The following is a 21,380-nucleotide window of genomic DNA, read 5'->3' on the forward strand; positions in this document are numbered from 1 at the left end:
TAAATATTAAAAAAAAAAAGCAAACAAAACTGGAGGCCACTATTTGAATATATCCCTAGACCAACCATCACAGTCACGTAACCAAAACTTGACACGGAGACACTGACTCTGACCTTAAAATGTGACCTTTCCCCACATCCGGGTGACTTTTCAGCTGCAAACAAGGTCATGCCTCCGGAAGGCATGGCCGTCTCCAGTGACAAGTGACCCTGGACAACAATGCACTAATTCACGCCTGCCTCGTAAACGCCGCTGTGACTACTGAGGCCTGGGCTTTCCAACCACGGTCGGTTGGGAGGTCTCCTGTTCTCCAACCGTTTCCCACTCAGTAACACGCTCATATCAAGGAAAAGTCCTTTGGATTTTCTCTTGACGGTCTTACTGATGCAAATGCTGGGGTTTGATCACGCTAAAAGGCGTGGGTCAGGACCACGGTGTGGAGGAAGACAGCAGTGGGCGGTGTGGGGGGACCGCTCACCTACTGAGTGGCCGGCCCACAGATGATGCCTAACCTGGGAAAGCCAACAAGGGCTAGCCCGAGGCTGCCATTAGAGACGGGAAGTAAGGAAAGAGGCTGCTGAGAGATGGAAACTGCTGTCCCTGGGGCCGGCACGGCTGCGGTGCCCAGTAAGGGCTGGTGGCACTAAGGAAACGAGCAGCAGAGAACCGCCTTGTCTTTCTACATAAATTGTATTTTTTCTTCATATGATGATCACCACAACCCAGCTCTCTTGCTCCGTGAATCGACTACAAAAAAACCACAACGCTATGCCCGGCAAGTGACACTCCGTAGGCCTCTGCCTGGGTTTACTCCCCTGTCCCTTTTAACCTGCTTTTATCTGAGTCTACCCTGCTTTGCACCACGCCGTGTTCTGAAAACCATCTGGAATACTGTTTGAAAGCAGGCGAGCTACATTTGGGTCCCGCCTATTCATGTCGTGAGTTGTTCCGTTAGACTACTGGACTCAAGCCAGTCTACCCAGCACACCCCTGGACTCCAGGGCAGAATCCTGGCTCTGCCACGAGCTCTGAGTGACGAGGGGCAGGCTGCTGAATCTGTGAGTCGGTCCCCTTGACTGTGCCATGGGGATGACAGACGGGACACCTCACAGGAAGTTGCCTGAAGTTAACACATACGTGCATTAGTGTGTCCTAGGTTGGCATGAAGCTGTTGCTTTGGGACCATGGTCAGGGGAAGGCTTCAGGCAGTGTGGACCAGTGGGAACCCGGTGCTCTGGGTCTAATTTGGAACAATTCCCTTCTGGTGATGTGATTCTGGGTGAGCATCCCTATCCCACTGTCCCTACCCCTCCCAGGTCTCCCTCTTCTTTTTTTTTTTTTTTTTTAAGTTTATTCCTTTAGTTTTGAGAAAAAGAGAGTGCAGGGAAGGGGCGGAGAGAGAAGGAGACAGAGAATCCCAAGCAGGCTCCACGCTGTCAGCGCAGAGCCTGACATGGTGCTCGAACTCATGAGCCGTGAGATCATGACCTGAGCTGAAATCAAGAGCTGGACGCTCAATGGACTGAGCCCCCCAGGTGCCCCTCCCCTCTTCTCTACCACAGGCTCCTGCTCAGTTTTCAAGCCGAATCCCCACCTTGTCTCCTCCATGGACCTCTCTGGCAATCCCATTCAATGGTACATTTGCTTCTGGAATATTCCACAACCACCCACAAAATCACCATATCGCCTTCACCACGGAAGACGGAAAAATCTGTTCTCTCCCAAGTATAACAGTTCTTGGTGGGGAAGGAGGGGCTTGGCCCCCAGGAGACATGCGGCCGTGTATAGAGACACGTATGGCTGTCACAGCTGAACGGGGTAGCCTATGGTGTCCAGCAGCTGGACGTCTGGGATGCTACTGAACCCACGCCACAGACAAGGTCATTGGTCCACAGGGTCAGTGGTGTTGAGGTGGAGAACCCTGAACTGTGACATCAGCTCCTTGAGCACAAGAGCCATGTTTACTGTCACTATTCTGCCACCAAGTGCCCCACCCGGGGGGTTTGTGTGAAGGAATGTTTATCGATAAGCCCCCCCGGGGCTGAGTAAAGCGGGCCTTGGGTGAGTGAGGGACCCCCAAAGGGCAGTGTGCTTTCCATCCAGTCCCCGTATGGAATGAGGAATGTGCTGAGATCAGGCAAGGGCGGGGGGGGGGGTGCCGAGTCTACGGCTCGTGCCCTGGCGTGCTACGCTCCTTGGGAGGATGAGCTAAGTGCAGAGACGACGAATTAAAAGTTGGAGAGAGGGACGTGCATCTCTTGCAATGAACCAGCCAGGAAGGAGAAAGGAAGGCGAGCCCAGTTTTGGGAAAAGGGTGGATGATTGGGAAAGACTTCCTCCTCCGTGTTGGGGAAAGCCCACGCTCTCTCTCCTTTGTAGTAACTATTCATGGCCTAAGCATCCTTAAGCTAGGTGTTACGGATTGCACTGTGGCCTCTCAAAATCCACATGCTGATGTCCTAGCTCCGCGGTACCCCAGAACGTGACCTTCTTTGGAGGAAGGGCCTTCCAAGAGGTGACTAAGTTAACATGAGGCCATTAGGGTGGTCCTACTTCATGTGACTGGTGTCCTTTTTAAAGGGGGGGAATTAGGACACAGACACACACACACACATACACACACATACACACACACACACACACACACACACACACGACAGCTCTTTGCAAGCCCAGGAGAGAGGTTGGGACAGACTCCCCCTCACAGAGGGAACCAGCCCTGCCCACACCTTGACCTTGGGCGACCAGCCTCCAGGACCGTGAGAGAATGAATAAATGGCTGTTGTTTAAGCATCCGGTCCGCGGTGCTTTGGTAGGGCCACCCGGGCAGAGGCAAACACTAGGCCAGGGCAGTTCTAAGCGCCGAGATTTATTTAAGCTATCGTGGGTCAGGCCGTCAGGAAGGAGGAGGTGTGGGCTGCCAGGAGAAACGACATCTGCTTTAATCCACGAGGGTGAGGACCATAAAAACAAAAGGGAAGCAAGGGGCACCTGGGTGGCCCAGTCGGTTGACTTCAGCTCAGGTCATGATCTCACAGTCTGTGAGTTCGAGCCCCGCGTCGGGCTCTGTGCTGACGGCTCGGGGCCTGGAGCCTGCTTCGGATTCTGTGTCTCCCTCTCTCTCTGCCCCTTCCCCGCTCACGCTCTGTCTGTCTCTCTCAAAAATAAATAAACAGTAAAAAAAATTTTTTTTAAAGAAGGAAAGCAAGACGGCATCTGCTGAATTTTGACTTTGGAGGGCTGTGCCACGTGTTCGAAGCAGGGCACAACATGGAAGCTCGGCGCTGTCCCACCCGCAGGCAAATGAGAGCTCAAGGCGGGGACACCCCCCACCACAGGACACAGCAGCTGTCGCCCCCATTCCCGCTTGGACTCCCAGCCTTTGCCTTTCCCTCTGAGGGCACGCATGCCGCGGGGCTGGCCCCGGGGAAGGGAAGGCATCACGTGGGTGTCCTCATCACGGGTACTCACAGCTCGTCTTCAAAGCAGATTTTGGCATACTTGTCCCTGCCGCCCCCGCTGAGCAAGCGGTAGGCGTAGGTGTCCGAGGGGCACGGGGTCCAGTGGTCACATTTCTGCCTTTTAGGGGCTGGGGCTGCAACAAACAGGAACATAACGGTTAGCATCTTGCAGGTACTTGTCAAATGGACCCACTACTCGACCGTGAGCAGTGGCCCTTCGATCCCAAGACTCCACCCTGGCAAGTCCCACCTGGAGTGGGGAAGGGAGTCACCAACTTTGCATTGGCAGCGTCCGAAATTCCCCTAGAGATACAGCTGGTTTAACCTGCATGTGTCTTTTTTTTAATGTTTATTTATTTTTGAGAGACAGAGAGACGGAGCACAAGTTGAGGAGGGGCAGAGAGAGGGGGAGACACAGAATCGGAAGCAGGCTCCAGGCTCCGAGCTGTCTGCACAGAGCCCGACGCGGGACTTGAACTCACAAGCCGTGAGATCGTGACCTGAGCCGAAATCGAAGCTTAACCACTGAGCCACCCAGGCGCCCCTGATCTGTGTTTGTCTTAAGATAACAAATCTGCACAAGGGAGAGGATGCTGGGCGGGCATAACAATTTCAGAAGGTGAGGGAACCCCTGCCCAGGGCCGGTTCCCTCACTGACATTCTTGGCACACAATATGGAAAGAAAGCTCCCTTGGGAGCTGGTGAGCAAAGCAACAGCCATCTATGGAGCATCTATCCAGCTTCTGCATTTACACACCCTGACACACACACACACACACACACACACACACACACACCTGCTCTGGCCACGTGACCCCTTTCCTTCCATATGAGCCTGAGACACTGAGTTTTTCCGCCAGGGGGCGACGAGGTCAGCGCTGGCAGGCCATAGAGCTGTCTCCCCAGCACCCCTACCTCACAGGGGCAGCACCTGAGGAGCCCAGCTGGCCTTGGAACAGCCCCGCGCCCCTCCCTCTGCTGGGTGCCCTGTGGCCGTCCCTCCCACGTGCCCTTCTCTGTCTGCCGTCGTCCACAGAACCCGCCGTGCTGTGCCCAGTTCAGATTTAAATCCCAAGCCCCCCTCTCGCTTGTCCAGTTTGACCAGAGGTGTGATCCGTGCCTCTCTGACTGAGGACGCACGGCTGTGACAGCCAGGCGGATGGTGAGGCCCTGGGAGGCCCTGCTGGCGGGAATCCGGGTGCAGACACGCACGGGGAAGGTCCGGAGCCGGACGGGCAGAACTTCTCGGGGAGCACAGGGAAGCAGGTGCCCCGGCTGGGGATGGGGGCACACAGAGCTCTCCAGGGAGCGCGTGCCCCATCCACATCTTCCCCTCCCTCCTCGCCTGCCCCGCCCCTGAGACCTCCCCGCTGCCCAGCTCTCTGTTCTCTTTTCTTTCTCTTGGCCCTCAGCTTATCCCCCAGTCCCCTTCCCCCAGGAGACCGTGTCTGTCTCCTCTCCGCCCTGCTCCCAGCCCCCGGGTGGGATGTGGTAAACACAGCAGCTCTACTCTTAGTTGACCGACTGAGTGGGCATCTGCACCCCCCGGGTGGGGGAGAAATCTCCTGACTTCAGAGACACCGAACTCTGGCCCCACCCCGCACCCCATGCGAAAGCCGCGAGGGACCGTAAGGCTTTCTGGACACGTGTGGCTGCAGGCCCCGGTCCACCTTCACCAACCTTCCTTCCTATCGAGTCTATCTTTTAACACAAGAAAGGACCGTGGGGTTTTTTACCTTTCCTTGTTTAATTTCTGCCGGAGAAAAATAAAGCGAAAGAAAAGGAAAACAGTCCACATGTTTTCACTCTAAACAATCTTGAGATTCTTTTTGGCGTATCTTCCTCCAGACTTTTCTATGCATGCAGAGGGCATCTGCAAAGTTGGTAAACATAGGTTGTATATATTCAAGCAGTACGTTACTTCCATAAGTGTTCACATAATGTACTTAATACGTTTTTTTCCCCATCTCTAAATTTAAAGCGAGGGGTCCAACCATGAATGTGAAAAAGTGCCAAAAATACAGCATCTTCTCTGTGTCTCTGGATTTGGGGCACTACAGTATTTATTTTAGCTCTTTTTTTTTTTTTCCAATTTAATAAGAATACCCATTACTTCAAAGTTAGAGGTAATTTCCCTAAAAACGCACCGGGCATAGTATTTGAAAACGTTAACATACTGTTTAAAAGGAAATGTGTCCGGGGTGGGGGGGGGGGGGCTCTGGGTAGCTCAGTCAGTTAAGCATCTGACTCTTGGTTTTGGCTCAGGTCACGATCTCACGGTTCGTGGGATTGAGCCCCGCACCAGGCTCTGCACTGATGGTGCAGAGTCTGCTTGGGATTCCTTCTCTCCCTCTCTCTCTCTGCCCCTCCCATGTGTGCGTGCTCGCACACGCTCTCTCTCTCTCTGTTTCTCAGAATAAATAAATAAACAAACATTTAAAAAATAAAATAAAAGCAGGTGTGCCCTGTCTCCTGGCACGCAGACATCCTGTGTATACAGCCCACCCGGAGAGAATATTCTTGAACGGGGATCCACATACATCCTACCGGGTACCTGCCTTGCCTTAACGTTGGTGTCCCTGTCCCCTTAACAAGCACACAGACTCGCTCCCTCGTGCGCGGACCCTGCTGTTCCCCACACAACTGAAACAAGAGTCACCGAAGCAGCCCTCTGCTCTCGGAGAAGGACACTGCTTCCGGGTCTTGCCATCACCCCAGGCTGTAGGAGGGCCCTGGCCATGTGGTCCTCTCAACTTAAAGCTGAGAAGGACCTACATGTGTCCTAAACGCACTGAGCACGCTGACAGGAGTGCCGTGTTGACTGACGGAGGTGGCCAGTGACCCGTGTGCCCAACGGCCACATTGTGCCCCCTGGGAATGTGGAGACAGACCGACAGCAGATTAGTACAGTGACGGCAAGGGTTAGAGGAAAAGGGATTTTGGATTGTTCTAGAGCCAGGAGCCGGGACTCCACCTGGGAGAGAGACCTGGTGAAGGTCAGGAGGAAACAAAGGGCTGGGTGGGGCAGTGAGGGCTGGGTCCCAACCTGAGCTGTTCCTGTTCTCCTGTTGCTGTCCCCTCTGCCCCGCCTGGCTGGGGCTCGGGGACACGGGGACACGGACAAGGTGACTGGCGCAGCAGGGCAAGCACAGTACAGACTTGACCCGCCCATCCCTCCCGCCCTCTCACCCCAGGCCTGACGCTGGAGTTTCCCAGCCGGGCCGTCCTTGGGAGATGGGGAGGAGGGCTCCCATAAGGATGTTCTCCCGTGGCCTCCTCCTCCCCTGGGGTCAGCAGCATGACCCGACTTGCTGTCTGCACGGCGGCCAGCTCCCCTGGGGGCCGGGTGGGCTGGGAGCAGGGCCCCACGCTTTGCCGGGAGTGCCACGGGCCGGTCTTCCAAACCTGTGGCCCCGCCACTCACAGGCCCTTGCAAAATGCAGGTGCTGCTCGTGTAGATGTGTGTGGGTGCGTTTTCTAGAAGGGAGGCGTTGGTTTTCATAGGATTCTCCAAGGAGAATGTGGCTCTTGTGACCAAAGTGACATGGAGATGCTGTTTTCTCACAGGGCCTGGGGACGGTTGTGTGGCATTTTAAAAAGGTTTTCTGGGGACTCCTGGGGGGCTCAGTCGGTTGAACGTCCGACTTCGGCTCAGGTCATGATCTCGCGGTTCATGAGTTCGGGCCCCGCATAGGGCTCTGTGCTGATGGCTCAGAGCCTGGAGCCTGCTTCGGATTCTGTGTGTGTGTTTCTCTCTCTGCCCCTCCCTCGCTCTGTCTCTCTCTCTCCCTCAAAAATAAATAAACACTAAGAAAAAATTTTTTAAGGTTTTCTTAACCTTCAACCCATTCCCTAGAAGCACAAAATACCATTACGTGAACAAAGATCGTATTCGTTATTTGGAGTGGGGGTGTGGAAAGACAGATACATCGTCTCAGAAGACAGAGCTCTGTCCAAACCCTGCCTCTTCCCCACCATGCTCCCCAACCAGGTTCACTCCTTGACAAATTCACAGAGTCTGACCTCACAGATAGGTATTCAAAAAATACCTGTTAAATACCTGACACTGTGTTACATCTAGGTCCTGGGCACTTTTCCTGAAATTCATTCCCCAAAGACTGAACAGGAAAGCCCTCGTGAGCACCCAGAAGCTGACGCCCAGCCAGCACAAACAGCCAGCCTGCTGGTCAGTATCCTGCTTATGGGTCTCCCATAAAACCTGCTTGTTGTTCTAAGTAAGACCCGATGTCCTGATGGGCGGTGTGGTTCCCACACAGCTGGCCTCCTGCTGGGAATTTCAGTCCAGAAATCACTCTCTTGCTGAGGGAAGTTAGTTCTTATCCATACATTAACTAAAGCAAATAAAGGTTCTTAGGCTCCACCCTGAACCCAGATTTTTAATTTCCTGGAGCAGGGTCCAGGAACCTGTCTTCCTGAAGTACTTCCTGATTTGGGAACCATGGCTACATTCACCCCTTTAAATGAGGAAGGTGATTCCAGAAATGCAATCTTGCCGTGTGCTCCAGGCAGAGAGGAAGGGTGCTCCCGGGCGTGCGCTGAAGGCATTTCAGCCATGTCAACTCGCCTCATTGTTCTATAGGAGATCAAAGTCCGGTCCACAAAAAGCAAAGCCCGGAAGGCACCCAAAGAGGGCTGGTGTCTCTCATAATCAGTGATAATGATTCCTCAGATGCCCCAAGGGCGGTGACAGGTGGCAGACGCTTGGCACACCCACCGGTTCACCTGGCTCAGTGATGCCAATGCAGAAAGATGCTGAACCCCACGGGGAGACTGTGGGCACACCGCCGTGTCACCTCCACCAGCTTCTGTCCCCATGTCCCCCCAAAGGGAGTGGCATTGCACCTTCACTGAGGGGGCATGGGATTAGAAAGCAGGAAACACAGCTGATCCCGGAGGACACAGCACCCTGGAAGGCAGGGTTGATTTTGGAACTGGAAAGAGCCTCAGACGTAGACCGCATTTACAATGTCCCCTCAGTGACAGAGGAGGGATCTCGAAGACACTGACAACTAGTTAAGAGCAGAATCAGAAGTGGCTTTTTGGGGTACCTGGGTGGCTCAGTCAGTTGAGCGTCTGACTTTGGCTCAGGTCATGATCTCTCAGTTTGTGAGTTCGAGCCCTGCGTCAGGCTCTCTGCTGCCCACACAGAGCCTGCTTCGGATCCTCTGTCCCCCTCTCTCTCTCTGTTGTCCCCTCTCTTCCCCACCCCCGTTTATGCTCGCTCTCTCTCTCTCTCTCTCTCTCAAAAATAAATAAAGGTTAAAAAAAAAAGTAGCTTTTTCAGGGGCACCTGGGTGGCTCAGTCAGTTGACTGTCTGGCTCTTGATTTCAGCTCGGGTTATGATCTCACGGTTCGTGGGTTCGGGCCCCGCATCGGGCTCTGGGCTGACAGTGTGGAGCCTGCTTGGGATTCTCTCTCTCCCTCTCCCTCTACCCCTCCTCCGCCCCTTCAAAAATAAATAAATAAATAAACATTTCTTAAAAAGTACTTTTTCGGGGCACCTGGGTGGCTCAGTCGGTTAAGCGTCCGACTTTGGCTCAGGTCATGATCTCATGGTCCATGAGTTCAAGCCCCACGTCAGGCTCTGTGCTCACAGCTCAGAGCCTGGAACCTGCTTCAGATTCTGTGTCTCCCTCTCTCTCTCTCTGACCCTCCCCTGTTCATGCTCTGTCTCTCTGTCTCAAAAATAAATAAAATTAAAAAAATTAAAAAAAAAAGTACTTTTTCTGGCTTTTTTGTGCAACGGTAGCCATTTAGCGGTCGTCAGCTCCTCTCACCTCGGCTGAGAATCTAGGAAGGCAGCTCACCACGGCTGATTTGCCTGGCTTGGTCCCCTCTCGCAAGAGCGCCTAGGAAAATGATTCGACGACCTCGTATCTGGAGTATTCGAGAAAAAACTCCAACGGGATCCTCCTTCCACTTGCTGTCTCCTGAAACTGACCTTCGCGGCCTGGGGGTGCAAGCTGTGTGTGGGGCACGCGGGGCCTCCCACCAGATGCACCCCTCGAGTGACGTACAAATTCTTCCACGGACACTTACTAAAATACCTGTTAGACATCACGTACCGGCCCCAACCGGACGGGACCGCAGTCGACGCAGGAGCTTTCATACACGCAAACGTGGGAGACGGAAGGTAAGCTAGGACGGGTCACGGTACATTGTGACCTGTGCCGTGGGGTGGGGGAGGGGGGTGATCAGGCATCAGTAGCTTCACACGTACCCAAAACTCCCTGCAAATCAACAAGAAGAAAGAGAACCACCGCAGAGAAACGGGCAAGGCACACACGCGCAGTATACGGAGGAGGGGACAGGGCACAGGGACGAAGGCCTGGCGTTCTCAGTCGCCACCTGCCACGGAACCACAGGCCAAGGGGTCAGCGCCTTCTGATGCCAAGATACACTCGTCGGCAGGACAGGACAGTTCTGTCTGCGATTAGGTATCCAAACAGAGAGATGCTGTCACTAAGAGATGCTGGTTGGGAGAATGGACTGGAGCGGAAAATGGGGCGAAGGGGCAGGAAAAGTCAAACCAGGGCCGCCTTTGCCCAGGTAGGTGATAACCCGGCATGTTAACTCCCTCACCCGGGCAGAGGGTCAAAGACGTGGGGAGGAAGGGCGGTGGGGGGAGACTGAGGCCTGAGGGGAGAGAAGGAGCCGGAAGGCGCTCTGTCCTCTGGGGCGAGCACAGCATCCTTCACAAAGGAGCCAGGCCGACGCAGTCAGTCCTCTCACCAAACATGAGGAACAGGGTGGCACAGGGCAGCCGGAGCACGGATTCCCAACGGCCGGGTCGCGGAAACCACCAGATTCAGGGGTACTTGGGGTGAGCTCAGATTTACCGTCTCGTAAAGACGGCGGGGAGGCAACATCCAACGTGGGGACGGTATGAGCCCAGCAGAGCACGGACTCGCGGGGTGAGAATTAACTTCAAAAACCCAAAGCCACCCTCCCCGGGCTGGGCGGCTGTGCCGGGAGGTGGGTCATTTTCAGAGAATAGTTTATGAAGTGGAAAAGCAAACCACGGATTAGGGGGAAAGCCTGAGGTGGAGGGGCGTCAGGGCCAAGTGAGGGGGGCTCAGCCTGCGTGGCCTCGGGCACGGGGGTGAGTGCTCTGTGGGTGCCTCCGGCTCCTGGGCCCCCGTCCGTCGGTGCCCAGCACCGATCTCACAGGCCAACACACTCCTTCCTCTGCTTCAGATCTGATCAGACATGGGGGGGGGTCACTGAGGACATGAGAACAAACACTCCCAGGAGGGTGTTCCCGTCATTCTGCTGAGCCAAGAGTAACAGAGGTCCCTGTGCTGATGGCAGGACCTGCGCTCACCTTGAACCCTGTCCAAAGCCAAGGATGACTAGGTCCCTGTGTGCTCAACAGGCACAGAGGAGTGCAGGTGTCCAGAGGGACCCAGGGCTGTACAGGCAGTGCCTGGCCAAAGGGTACCTGTGTTTGCACGGAGGCCACTCCCTGGGGGCTTGACAATGGCACGAAATGAGCCCCACAGCAAAGCCCGCAGAGCCCCAAGGACGACGCGGTCCCTGTTAATGTCTTATCCACGCGAGCCCTGAACCACCAATCGATCACTTAGGCTCAACCCCCAAACTCTGAGCCCACCGGACGCCCAGGAAGTCATGTGTCCCTCCCAAGTGGGGCCGACTGCCAGCAGGAGCCAGGACGCAGCCCTCACACCAGCCATGGTCACCCGCTCTCCCGCCACCTCTGGGTTTCCAGGAACCAGACAGTGCTTCAGTTGCAGGGGAAGGTGACAGGGCCTCCCCCGGCCTGCGCTGGGTGGGGGGGGGGGGGGCTGGGAAACCACACGAAGGAGCCCCACTCAAAAGGCAGGCCTCAGAGGCAGCTCCCAGAGGCAAGCCCACGTCCAGGACAGACGGCACATTTTGTATAACAATGGGGACAATGAGAAAGCCCTTTGAGGGTGTCCCCCATGTTCTCTATGTGTGTGGGCCCCCCGTGGCACTGAGCCTCATCCGCAGTCTGGATGCTGTAAGCGTACCCAATTGCATGCACATTCACTATGGAAACTTCATTTAAAATAAAAACAGTCAGGGGCGCCTGGGTGGCTCAGTCGGTTAAGCGCCCGACTTCGGCTCAGGTCACGATCTCGCGGTCCGTGAGTTCGAGCCCCGCGTCGGGCTCTGGGCTGACGGCTCAGAGCCTGGAGCCTGTTTCCGATTCTGTGTCTCCCTCTCTCTCTGCCCCTCCCCCGTTCGTGCTCTGTCTCTCTCTGTCCCAAAAATAAATAAACGTTGAAAAAAAAATTTAAAAAAAATCATTACCCAGTTCTTTATATTTGCGCAAATTAATTTTGTAGGACCCATTTCTGCATTGAAAACGTGCCAGCTTACCTACTTACAATGAGATTTCGAAAAAGGGTACGAATTACTACCTGAGTGCCCCACGCCTTTTCCTATGGAGACCGTAACGGAGATTCTGTGGTTTCACTTCATTCCCAGTTTGCGTTGTATTCCAAATGCTTATTTTTATCTGACACCTCCTGAACATGAAGTTTCTTTGTTTTCCTAACATCATAGTTTGTCGTGGGATCTCATATGGGGATGAGCAGGGGTACCCTACTTTGGAAAGGTGTGGGAGCCCAAGGGGCGAGTATTACCCCCCCTTCTCCCCCTCCTCCTCCTCCTCCTCATCATCACCATCACCATCACCATCATCATCATGATCAACTTCATCAACATCAAATGGCCAGCTTGGGCACAGCTGAGGCCAGACGCCCCCTCACCACCACGGCTGGGTTTCAGAACCGTGAGTCGACACATCTCATGGAACTCACCCTTGAGGACGGGCCTCTCACCAATGTTCCGGATGCTATAAGCAGCACTGGACAGGGAGACCTCCGGAATGAGCTCTGCGAGCAGGTACCCAGAATACCAGGCGCATATGGACGCGAAGAGGAAGAACACAGCCTTCAGAGTGCCTGGGGACAGACAAGACACACTGGTGGATGCCCGGGGAACAGGTGCCATCCTAGCCCCCTTCCTGCACCATGTCTGCAGGGCGCTCCGAGGAGAAATTACTCCTGGGTAAGCGGGAGCCGGGTCAGGCCCATGGCTGCCTCGATGAAACCATGATGGCTTCGCTGGCGCTGCTAAGACTAAGCATTTGTCGCCATAGCAGCGAAAGATGCAAACAAGTTAGGGATGTTTTCTACGCCCATTTTTTATATTTGCGGTCGGTCTGGGTCTCAGCTTCCTCAAATGCTAACATCAACGATTCATTAGTGGCCTGCAGACTGAAAATCCCAGAGGGCGGGGACTTTGTTTGGTTTATGCTGAGAACAGCACCGGGAGCCCTGTGAAGATGCACTGAGAACAGCACCTGGAGTCCCTGTAACACTGGGAACAGCCACCAAGCCTGTCATTATCATCACAGACAAGTTGGCGGCGAAACCTAGGTCTGGCAGAAGCAGAAAGTCCCTGGAGGGAGTCTTTCTGGTTGACTGGCTCTGGTACCTTCCTCCCACTTTTTTCTAATGTTTTATTATTTATTCTTGAGAGAGACAGAGTGTGAGCAGGGGCGGGGCAGAGGGAGAGGGAGACACAGGCTCCAGGCTCTGAGCCGTCAGCACAGAGCCTGACACGGGGCTCAAACCCACCAACGGTGAGATTGTGACTTGAACCGAAGTCAGCCGCTCAACCAACTGAGCCACCCAGGTGCCCCAATTTTTTAAAAAAAAAGGCATCACCCACTCCTAGGTCAGGGGAAGCCTAGGGGGTCAACTCCTCGTCCCTTCACAGACAACCTGCCACCAATCCTTTCTGATTTCAGCCCCCAAATATCTCAAAGATCAGGACTCAGTTCAGGATCACCCACAGTGCCAAGATGCAGGCCCAGCATACAAAGACAGCACGAATTTCCCGATCAGCATTTAACTATGTGTTAATGGGTCCAGTCCTAAGAATTAAGAAAAAGCAGGACAGGGGGGAGGGAGGAGAGGAGAAAGAAAAGAAGGTGGAAAAAGAAAAGGGGAAGGGAAGGGACCCCCCCCCCCCCCAACGCCTGGTCCCACCATGTTCTGGCTGCCTCACATCTGCACCCACTCAGGCCAAGCGCCTAGAAATAACTGTCCCCTCCCACAGCCTCCAGGCCTCACCTCCCACAGGTGGCTCAGGATGGCTGTGCTGGTCGAGGTCTCTCAAGTCCTCCACGCTGCCAGCGCCCTGTCCCTGGACGGCAGACTCCCCTGTGCATGGCCTCCCCGGACGACCCTCCCGCTCCTGACAGGGCTCCCACTTTGTGGGCACGGCTGGCCTTCTCTGCCGGCTCTCCCTCCCAGGGCGCAGCCCGGGCCTCTCCTCAGGACCCTGGGGCCGGCTCACCCAGACGATCCTCTGAGTTCCTGGCAGGGGCACCCCACCGCGGACCTGCGGTCAGCACCCTGGGATGTCTAGGCTGCACATTTGGCACGTTCCGGAAAGCCCTTTCTCCTCCCTGCCCCCCAGGTCTGCTCCTGACCCGCGTGCGGCCCATCCCAGTGCATGGACGGGGTCAGGTGCCAGGCAGCTGGGACCCTTCCTTCGTGGCATGCTTCCCCACCCAGCCCTGATGGAATCCATCGGCCAGTCTCCATGGGTTTACCTCCACCATTAATCTCACCTCCCCGGACTTCTCTGCCTCTCTCTAGCCTCCCCCTCCCCAGGCCACGACCATCCTCAATCTTGCCTCCCGCTGACAGGGAGAGAAAAGCCCACACCCGCCTGGGCTTCCAGATGACGTGTCCATTTATCACAGGGGATACGATAAAGATTTTGGTCTTTGTCCCTGTCCCTGGCAAGAGATCCTAAAACCCTTGCTATCTGTTGTCTCTTACGAGTGTCTGCGGTGTTCATAAAGGAGCCCCGTTCAACCACACCTGAGCCCGTGCTAAGGAGGTGACAAGGGGGGAGGGGAGGTCCTTAGGTAGCTTTTAGGGAGGGGCTGGCCCAGCATGTGCCCGGAAGGCTGGCGCTTCCAGCCCTGCCCCCGACCTCCAGGAGAGGAAAGGGAAGGGAGTCCCGCCTGGGTCACGTGGTCATGTAACCGAGGCATAATAAGATCCAAGAACTCTGGACTCCCGAACCTTGAAGGTGGGTCCCTTCCTGTAGCAAACATTCGGGTGTGTGAGGACGGTAATGTGCCATCAGCCCACGGGGCAAAGGCCCAGAACTCCGAGGCCGGGGCCCTCCCAGCCTACCCCCCAGAAGCCTCCTCGTTCGGTTGGTCCCCCCGATCCACGGGTTGTCCACTGGGGATGTTAACTCGAGCCGGTGTGTGTTTGTGCGTGGGGGCGGCTCCTGAGCGCAGGGGGTCGTGCTGATGGGACAGGATGGGAGGCTTCGGTTTGACCGTGATGAGTCGGTCTTTTTCAAGTGTGACCTTCGACATCAACGCCCTCCTTCCATTCTGCAAACCCCGCGGTCCCGAAGGTTGCTAGAAGGTTCTGCGGGGATGGCTTCTGTTGTGAAGCACCCGGGGCAGTTGTGACCACCTCCATTTGCAGGACTGAAGGGACCCCTCAAAGCTGGAAAAACCAGCCACAGGTGTGGCCGACCCTGTTCCTGCAACTCCTGGGTTTGCTCTGTACCAGGTCACACGATTCACGGGAGCCCAGGCCCTCTCCTGTCTCACACGTTTGTATGAGTTTGTCCCTCCGACTACGGGGTGCTCTCCTCCATGACGCCCAGCCTTCTCTCTCTCTCCCTTCAAGGCTCCCCCGACCTCAGTGCAGCCTGCCACACACCCTCACACCAGCCCTTCACATGCCCTGCCAGCATTGCACACCAAGGTCCTCCAGGAGAGTGCACGGGCCATGTATGTTCCAGAATATTCCATTGGATGCACACTGAGTAAACAGTGCGGTAGGACTGCTGGAAATATGGAGTCAGCATTAACAGTGTCAGGTTCAAAGCAACAATAGTCCACTGTGTCCTGTGTGTGTGTGTGTGTGTGTGTGTGTGTGGGATCATGGCCAGGCTATTTTATCCAAGTGTCACATTTAAAGAAGAAAACTGGCAATGAGAGATTCTTCTCAGGATCTTCCAGGCGCCATGTCCCGTGTGAGATCTCGGAGCAGAGGTGCCGTTTAGCATGGAGAATTCTGGAACGGAACATGATGCTACCTTCCAAACATGGATAGGACAGCGACAGGGGAGGGAGACGTGATTTCGTCCCCAGCCGAACAAGGACAAATGAATGGAAGTGACGGGGAAGAAAATAAGGAACGAATAAGGAGCCCGTGCATCCTCGTAAGCAAGAGTATAAACTGTGGCCGGCCTGCCTTGCAAGGCAATGAGCTCCCGACCCTGGACATTTTCCAGGGCTCCTCGGAAGGCTATGGAGTGTGTGTGCTTCAGGTGAGGGGTGAGCCAGTGACCTTGCGGCTTTCTGGGGTTGGCTGAGAGAAGCCGAGAGCTGGAGCCAGAACCACCTGATGGCAGGAGGGGAGACCGGGCAGCACAGGCCGGGGCCAGTCCACAGTGAGACCTAGGTGGCAGGTGCCAGGGATGAGCTAGCCCATCAGCCAGTGCACAGGCCGGTCACAGTCACAGAAGCATCCCGGCTGGCAGGGGAAAGCAGGCCCGGGAGCCTGGACAATGTCCAGACAAGCTGAGGCACTTGCATCAGGAGCTCAGTCCCTGGGGTGAGTGGAGAGCAGATGGGACACGGGGCAGTTTGTGGCGATAGCCTCAGACCCTGGGCAGCAGAGAAGAATCCAGAGCCCCAGCAGGGCACGGGTGAGGACTCATCTTGGGAAAAGTGGGAGCCAGACCTCAGCTAAGACGGCTCCCTGGACCTGCGTGGGAGGGGGTCCAGCAGCTTCCGAGGAGGTGGGGGGGGATGGTGAGGAAGTATGCAGAGTTCAGGAACCTTCTGTGACCCTGTAACCAGGATCCAGCCTCTTCTTGTGACGTAATGAAGTCCTCGGTGGCTGACAGATACGTATCCTATGTGCTTCCGTGTGGCAGGCATCACATGTGAGGGCTAGAGCGAAGGTCAGTTCTAAGCACAGATAGGGAGTCAGTGAAACTCCTCTCCAGACACTCTCGATCACTGTGTACTCCTGCCTCTGTGTGTGTGTCCTGCCCTCATCGGCGCCCGCAGATTCTCGGGGTCTCAGGCCGGCCCCGGCCCCTTCACTTACGCTGCAGAAGACGGCAGTCCCAGAGTTCACGCTAAGCCAGGCTGGAGGCAGGTGGCTCTCAGGGCTCCCCCTACCCCTCCAACCTGGGGGGGGGGGGCCCTGAAGAAGGCAATTCTGAGCCCGTAAGAACACACCTTCTTTGGTGGGACTTCTTCAACGTGCAGTAGGATGAGGAAGCTGTCTTGCCGACACGAACCCAAACCCCCGTCACCCTGGAGGCGGCCACACCTGCCCCTCTTGTCCCCGGTGGGGGCCAAGCAGGCTGGTGTGGCTGAGCCCTATTCATCCTACTCGGGACTTGGCTGCTGTGTGGCTCCAGGCTCAGCCAGCCTCAGCGTCCACAGTTGTCGCTGTCCTGTTGACTGGGGCTTGGGGGCAGAGAGACTGGCAGGTATGACACCCGAACACCACAGTAGGTTTGGAAGGTAACCTGCCTTGTAAGGTTCGCACACCAACGCCCCACTTCTGTGGAGTTAGGACAACCACCACCCAGCAGCTGCCCCACGGGCGAAGGGCGGTGCTGGCTTAACTCACTTCACCCATTCGATCTGAAAATGTCCTTCCTGTGAACTTTCTGCCTGGGACAGACCCAGGGCTGGACTGAAGTAGCCAGGAAAATGTCACTTCCAAGAACGTTGCCAAATCCTTAGCTCACAAAGTCCAGAGCAACACGGTTCTGAGTTACCGCAGGTGACCCTCTCTCATAACCACACACATCCATATAAATACAAATCTGGTGCCGTGTCGGAGCCTTGTGTGAAAGGACCACATGATTCGTGCAATGACTCATAGGGCTATGTGTGAAAAAGGTGTAGGGAGGGGAAAGCAATCTGAGAGTATTCAGCATTTTCCATCAAGTAACCGGCAAAATATTGTTAAGAATACAATACAGAAATAATGGGGGAAAAAATCTTCCCAAATAGCTATCACGAAAGCCAGTGTCCTGGGGGAGATGTTTTCTCCCCCCACAAAAAGAGACATGTATTTCCACCCATGTATCCTACCATCCACACGAGTTACCAAAAGCCACGTTGTTCACAAACCACCAGTTTTGTAGAGAACATGACTATTCCACACAGTAAAGAGAAATCTTCAAATCCGTCTTTCCAAACTTTGGGTCCGGAGCTGTGAAGGTGGCCTTTAGAACTCTCTGGAGTTGTGACCACACAGCTGGAAAGCTAGTGCCAGAAGGAAAGAGGGTCCTTGACCCCCTCCCGGCAGACAAGCTGTCCCCCAGGGAGGGGAGGGGGCTGCTAAAGAGGCCGAGAGATCTTTCCCCTTCTGAACTTCCCCTTTTGGGGCAAGGTCTGCATACCGGCTCCAGGAGGAATCCGGATCCCTCAGATTATAGGAAGGAAACAGCAAAACCAATCAGAAAGGAGGCAGGTGGGGCAGGTTAACGCAGGAACCCAGGGCGCCCTGTAAAGCCAGGCAGCCAGGCAAGTGACTGTGGACAGAGGCCACGGTCAGCAAGGCCGGCTTTGGGAGACCAAATGACTGGTGGGATGACCCTTTTGTGTTTCTTTCCCTTTTCCTATTCCTCCCAGGCTTTCTGCGGTCTCAAGTATTTTGGTGTTTGGGGAAAATAACAAGGGCCTTATGGAGAGATGCTACCAGAACTGTTACAGTCAGTGACGCGGGTCACTCCCTGCTAGTCCCTCCCCATGTCCCGCCCACCCACATCCCCCAGGGACTTAAAAAGGCTGCCTCCCGGTGGCGGTGGCGCCAAGTGGCTCAGTCCATTAAGCGTCTGGCTTCAGCTCCCGTCATGATCTTGCGGTTTGGGAGTGAGTTCGAGCCCTGCGTCAGGCTCTGTGCTGACAGCCCAGAGCCTTCAGCCTGCTTTGGATTCTAGTCTCTCTCTCTCTCTCTCTCTCTCTCTGCCCCTCCCCTGGAACCTGCTTCAGACTCAGTGTCTGCCCCTCCCCTGCTCTCCCTCTGTCTTTGCCTCTCAAAAATAAACATTAAAAATTTTTTTTTTTTACGGCTGCCTCACTGTCCTCTCCACTTTCCATAATTTGCTGGGCTGGTCAGTTTGACCTGTGGCTAATGACCCCTGATTCCAGCCAGAGGACCACCAGGTGGAGCCCACAAGTGCCTCTAGCCGGCAGCTGCCCGCCCCCCTTGCTGGCGCCTGAGGTCCTGGACATCCCGGCCGGCACACGCGCCCTTCCCCGGGACCGAGCCCCGTCCTCCTGGAGCTCGTTGGGTCCGGCTGTGCCTGTGCTCACCTGAGACCTACTTTCCAGGCAAAGCGTCAGACTCCCGGAGCCGGGAAACGGTGTAGGTCTTACCTGCGCCGGAACCCCGGCCAACTGGCCCCTGTTGGATTCGCTTTCCGCGTTTCAGATCCCGGGTCTACGACGAGGAGACCCGGCCCCAGGGCCGGCCCCGCCCTCGGGCTCGGCCGCGGCAGGCACCGGGAGGGGTCCCGGGTAGGCGAGGGGGCGGGTCTCCCCGGCCAAGGTCCCCTCTTCCTCCTGCGGTGGACGCAGCACTCACCGGTCGTCCCTGGGCGCATCTTCCAGGTGCGGCTCCCTGGGGACCCGAGGGACCTCGCTGGGACCGTGTGGCGAGGAAGGCACCGAGACGCGCCCTCGAAGCGCACAGCGGCGGGGAAGGAGAGCAAAGGGCGGGCGGAGGGGCCGAGACGGAAGTGCGGGCCGGGTGCGGGCCGGGCGGGTGCTGGCCCGGCAGGTGCCTGCAGATCCGGCAGGTGCGGGCCGGCAGGTGCGCGGGGCGGCGCCCGCGAGCTCCGGGCCGGCAGCCCAGGCGGGATGCTCCCTCCGCCCCGCCGACAGGGGGCCAGGAGTAACGAGCAGGGTTTGTTCCTGAGGCAGGACACCGGGTCCTGGAACGGTTCGCGGCCTCAGCCCCCAGTATAATGTCTCACAAGAGGAAACAGCTACAAAGACAAGCATGTCCTGAGCCTTTGGATCGTCAAAGCCGAGTGCTAGCAGGGTCCAGGCTAGCGGTCATCAGCCCCTGGGCCAAAGTCATGAGGCTCCTTGCTTCATCCAGAACGTTCCCACCGCCCACCACAGTCCTCCACCTCGTGTCCTTTTTTAACCTCGGGGCCTGATTTGGGGAAATGTGGCAGGGACAGTGCCCCGGGCGCCATCGGTCAGGGTCACAGGTTTACAAGCCCTTTTGTTCACATGGAGGCCTGGGGCTGCCAGGGCCGCAGTCCGGCAGGTGTTCGAAGAAAGCTTCCCAGAAGACGCCCCAGCTCCTGATAGGAAGAGTCTCTCTCTGTGTAGACTCACATTCCAGACACCCATCAGGTTTTTACAGCTCTTTGGAACACACCATAGTCATCGTGGCCTCAGACTGCCAAGGGTAAGTTAAGGCTCCGAGGGCAGTTGGTCACCTTCGCAGAGCAAGAGTGTTCCAGATGGACAGGTCTTTGCAAAAAACCCACGCCCACCCCCCGAGTCCGTGGCCCCCACAGTTCTGCTGGTCCCTGTTTCTCTTCCCCGGAAAAGCCCAGAGGCCTCAATGGTGCAACACAAAGTCCCCTCACCTAGTCCCAGGATACGCATCAACCTGTGGGCTGTCAAAAGGGACTTGACCGTGACCCTTCCCCATCGTGGTCTTTGCCTCCTGAGGAGCTCCTGCGTGGCCCCATCTAGGGAGCCTGGGGACACATGTCCTGTGGACAGTTTGGCTTGAGTCCTCCAGGTCACCCCCTCCCCCAATGGTTCCCCACATCGGGGCGATCCGAAGACGGGGTCTCCCAGCTCCAGGGCTTGAGAACTGTACCATAGCTTCAGCATGGCACATTTTCCTTGGGATGCCGCTTCAGGGCTGCTCTCCAGCTGCTCCTAAGTTACATTGAGCAAGCGCATCGATTCATTAAAGTGGATGTTGGGGGGCGCCGGGACGGCTCAGCCAGTTGAGCATCTGACTCCTGATATCGGCTCAGGTCGTGATCTCACGGTCGTGCTGCCAAGCCCCCCGTCCGGCTCCACGCTGAGCATGGAGACTGCTCGAGATTCTCTCTCTCTGCTCCTCCTGCCCTGTTCATGCATGCACACACACATGCTCTCTCTCTCTCTCTCTCAATAAAAAAATAAAAATGAAATAAAAATAAAATATAGAAATAAAAATAAATAAAAGTAAATAAAAATAAAAATAAAATAAAATAATTAAAAACAGTTTTTAATAAAGTGGATATTGGTTTCATTGACCAAGAGTCTCGGCTTTTTGCCTTTGGCTCACCTGACTTCGGAGACTGAGCGTTTATGTCCTGTTGTTTTCTTCTTCTTCTTTTTTTTTAATGCGGTAAAAAAATACATAATATAAAACCTACTGTCTTTTGCCACATTTAAAATTTTACATTTTAAGCGTACAGCTCAGTAGTGTTCAGTATATTCACATTGTCGTGCAACAGATCTCAGGACATTTTTGTCTTGCGAAACTGAGACTCTGTCTCCGTTAATATCAGCTCCCCTCCCCCACCCCCCGCTCTTGGCAACCGCCATTCTACTCTTTTTCTATGAAGTCATCTCCTTTAGATACTTCACAGAAGTGGAGCCTCCACCATTTGTCTTTTTATGACTAGCTTATTTCACTTAGTATGATGTCCTCAAGGGGCATCCGTTGGATGCCTCAAGGGGCGCTCGACAGGATTTCATGCTTTCTTAAGGCTGAATAATACTCCGCCGTGCATACATTCCACATTATGTTCATCCATTTATTTGTTGATGAACACTTGGGTTATGTCCGCCTCGTGACTACTGT

At 55.4% G+C, this 21,380-nt stretch overlaps 1 protein-coding gene across 1 annotated transcript in view; it reads right to left on the bottom strand.

The window, feature by feature from the left end:
- FAM3B (FAM3 metabolism regulating signaling molecule B) overlaps window positions 1-19,366 on the bottom strand; it is a 41,801-nt gene extending 22,435 nt beyond the window's left edge. The window contains exons 1-3 of the mRNA XM_043593561.1: window positions 19,140-19,366; window positions 12,291-12,434; window positions 3,472-3,595 (exon numbers count right to left, since the gene is read on the bottom strand). Coding sequence (XP_043449496.1) covers window positions 3,472-3,595; window positions 12,291-12,434; window positions 19,140-19,158 — 287 coding nt within the window. The 5' untranslated portion in view covers window positions 19,159-19,366. The remainder of the gene's footprint in view (window positions 1-3,471; window positions 3,596-12,290; window positions 12,435-19,139) is intronic.
- Between the last annotated feature and the right edge of the window lie 2,014 nt (window positions 19,367-21,380).

The sequence above is a fragment of the Prionailurus bengalensis genome, chromosome C2, assembly GCF_016509475.1.
Source record: "Prionailurus bengalensis isolate Pbe53 chromosome C2, Fcat_Pben_1.1_paternal_pri, whole genome shotgun sequence".
Lineage (NCBI taxonomy): Eukaryota > Metazoa > Chordata > Mammalia > Carnivora > Felidae > Prionailurus > Prionailurus bengalensis.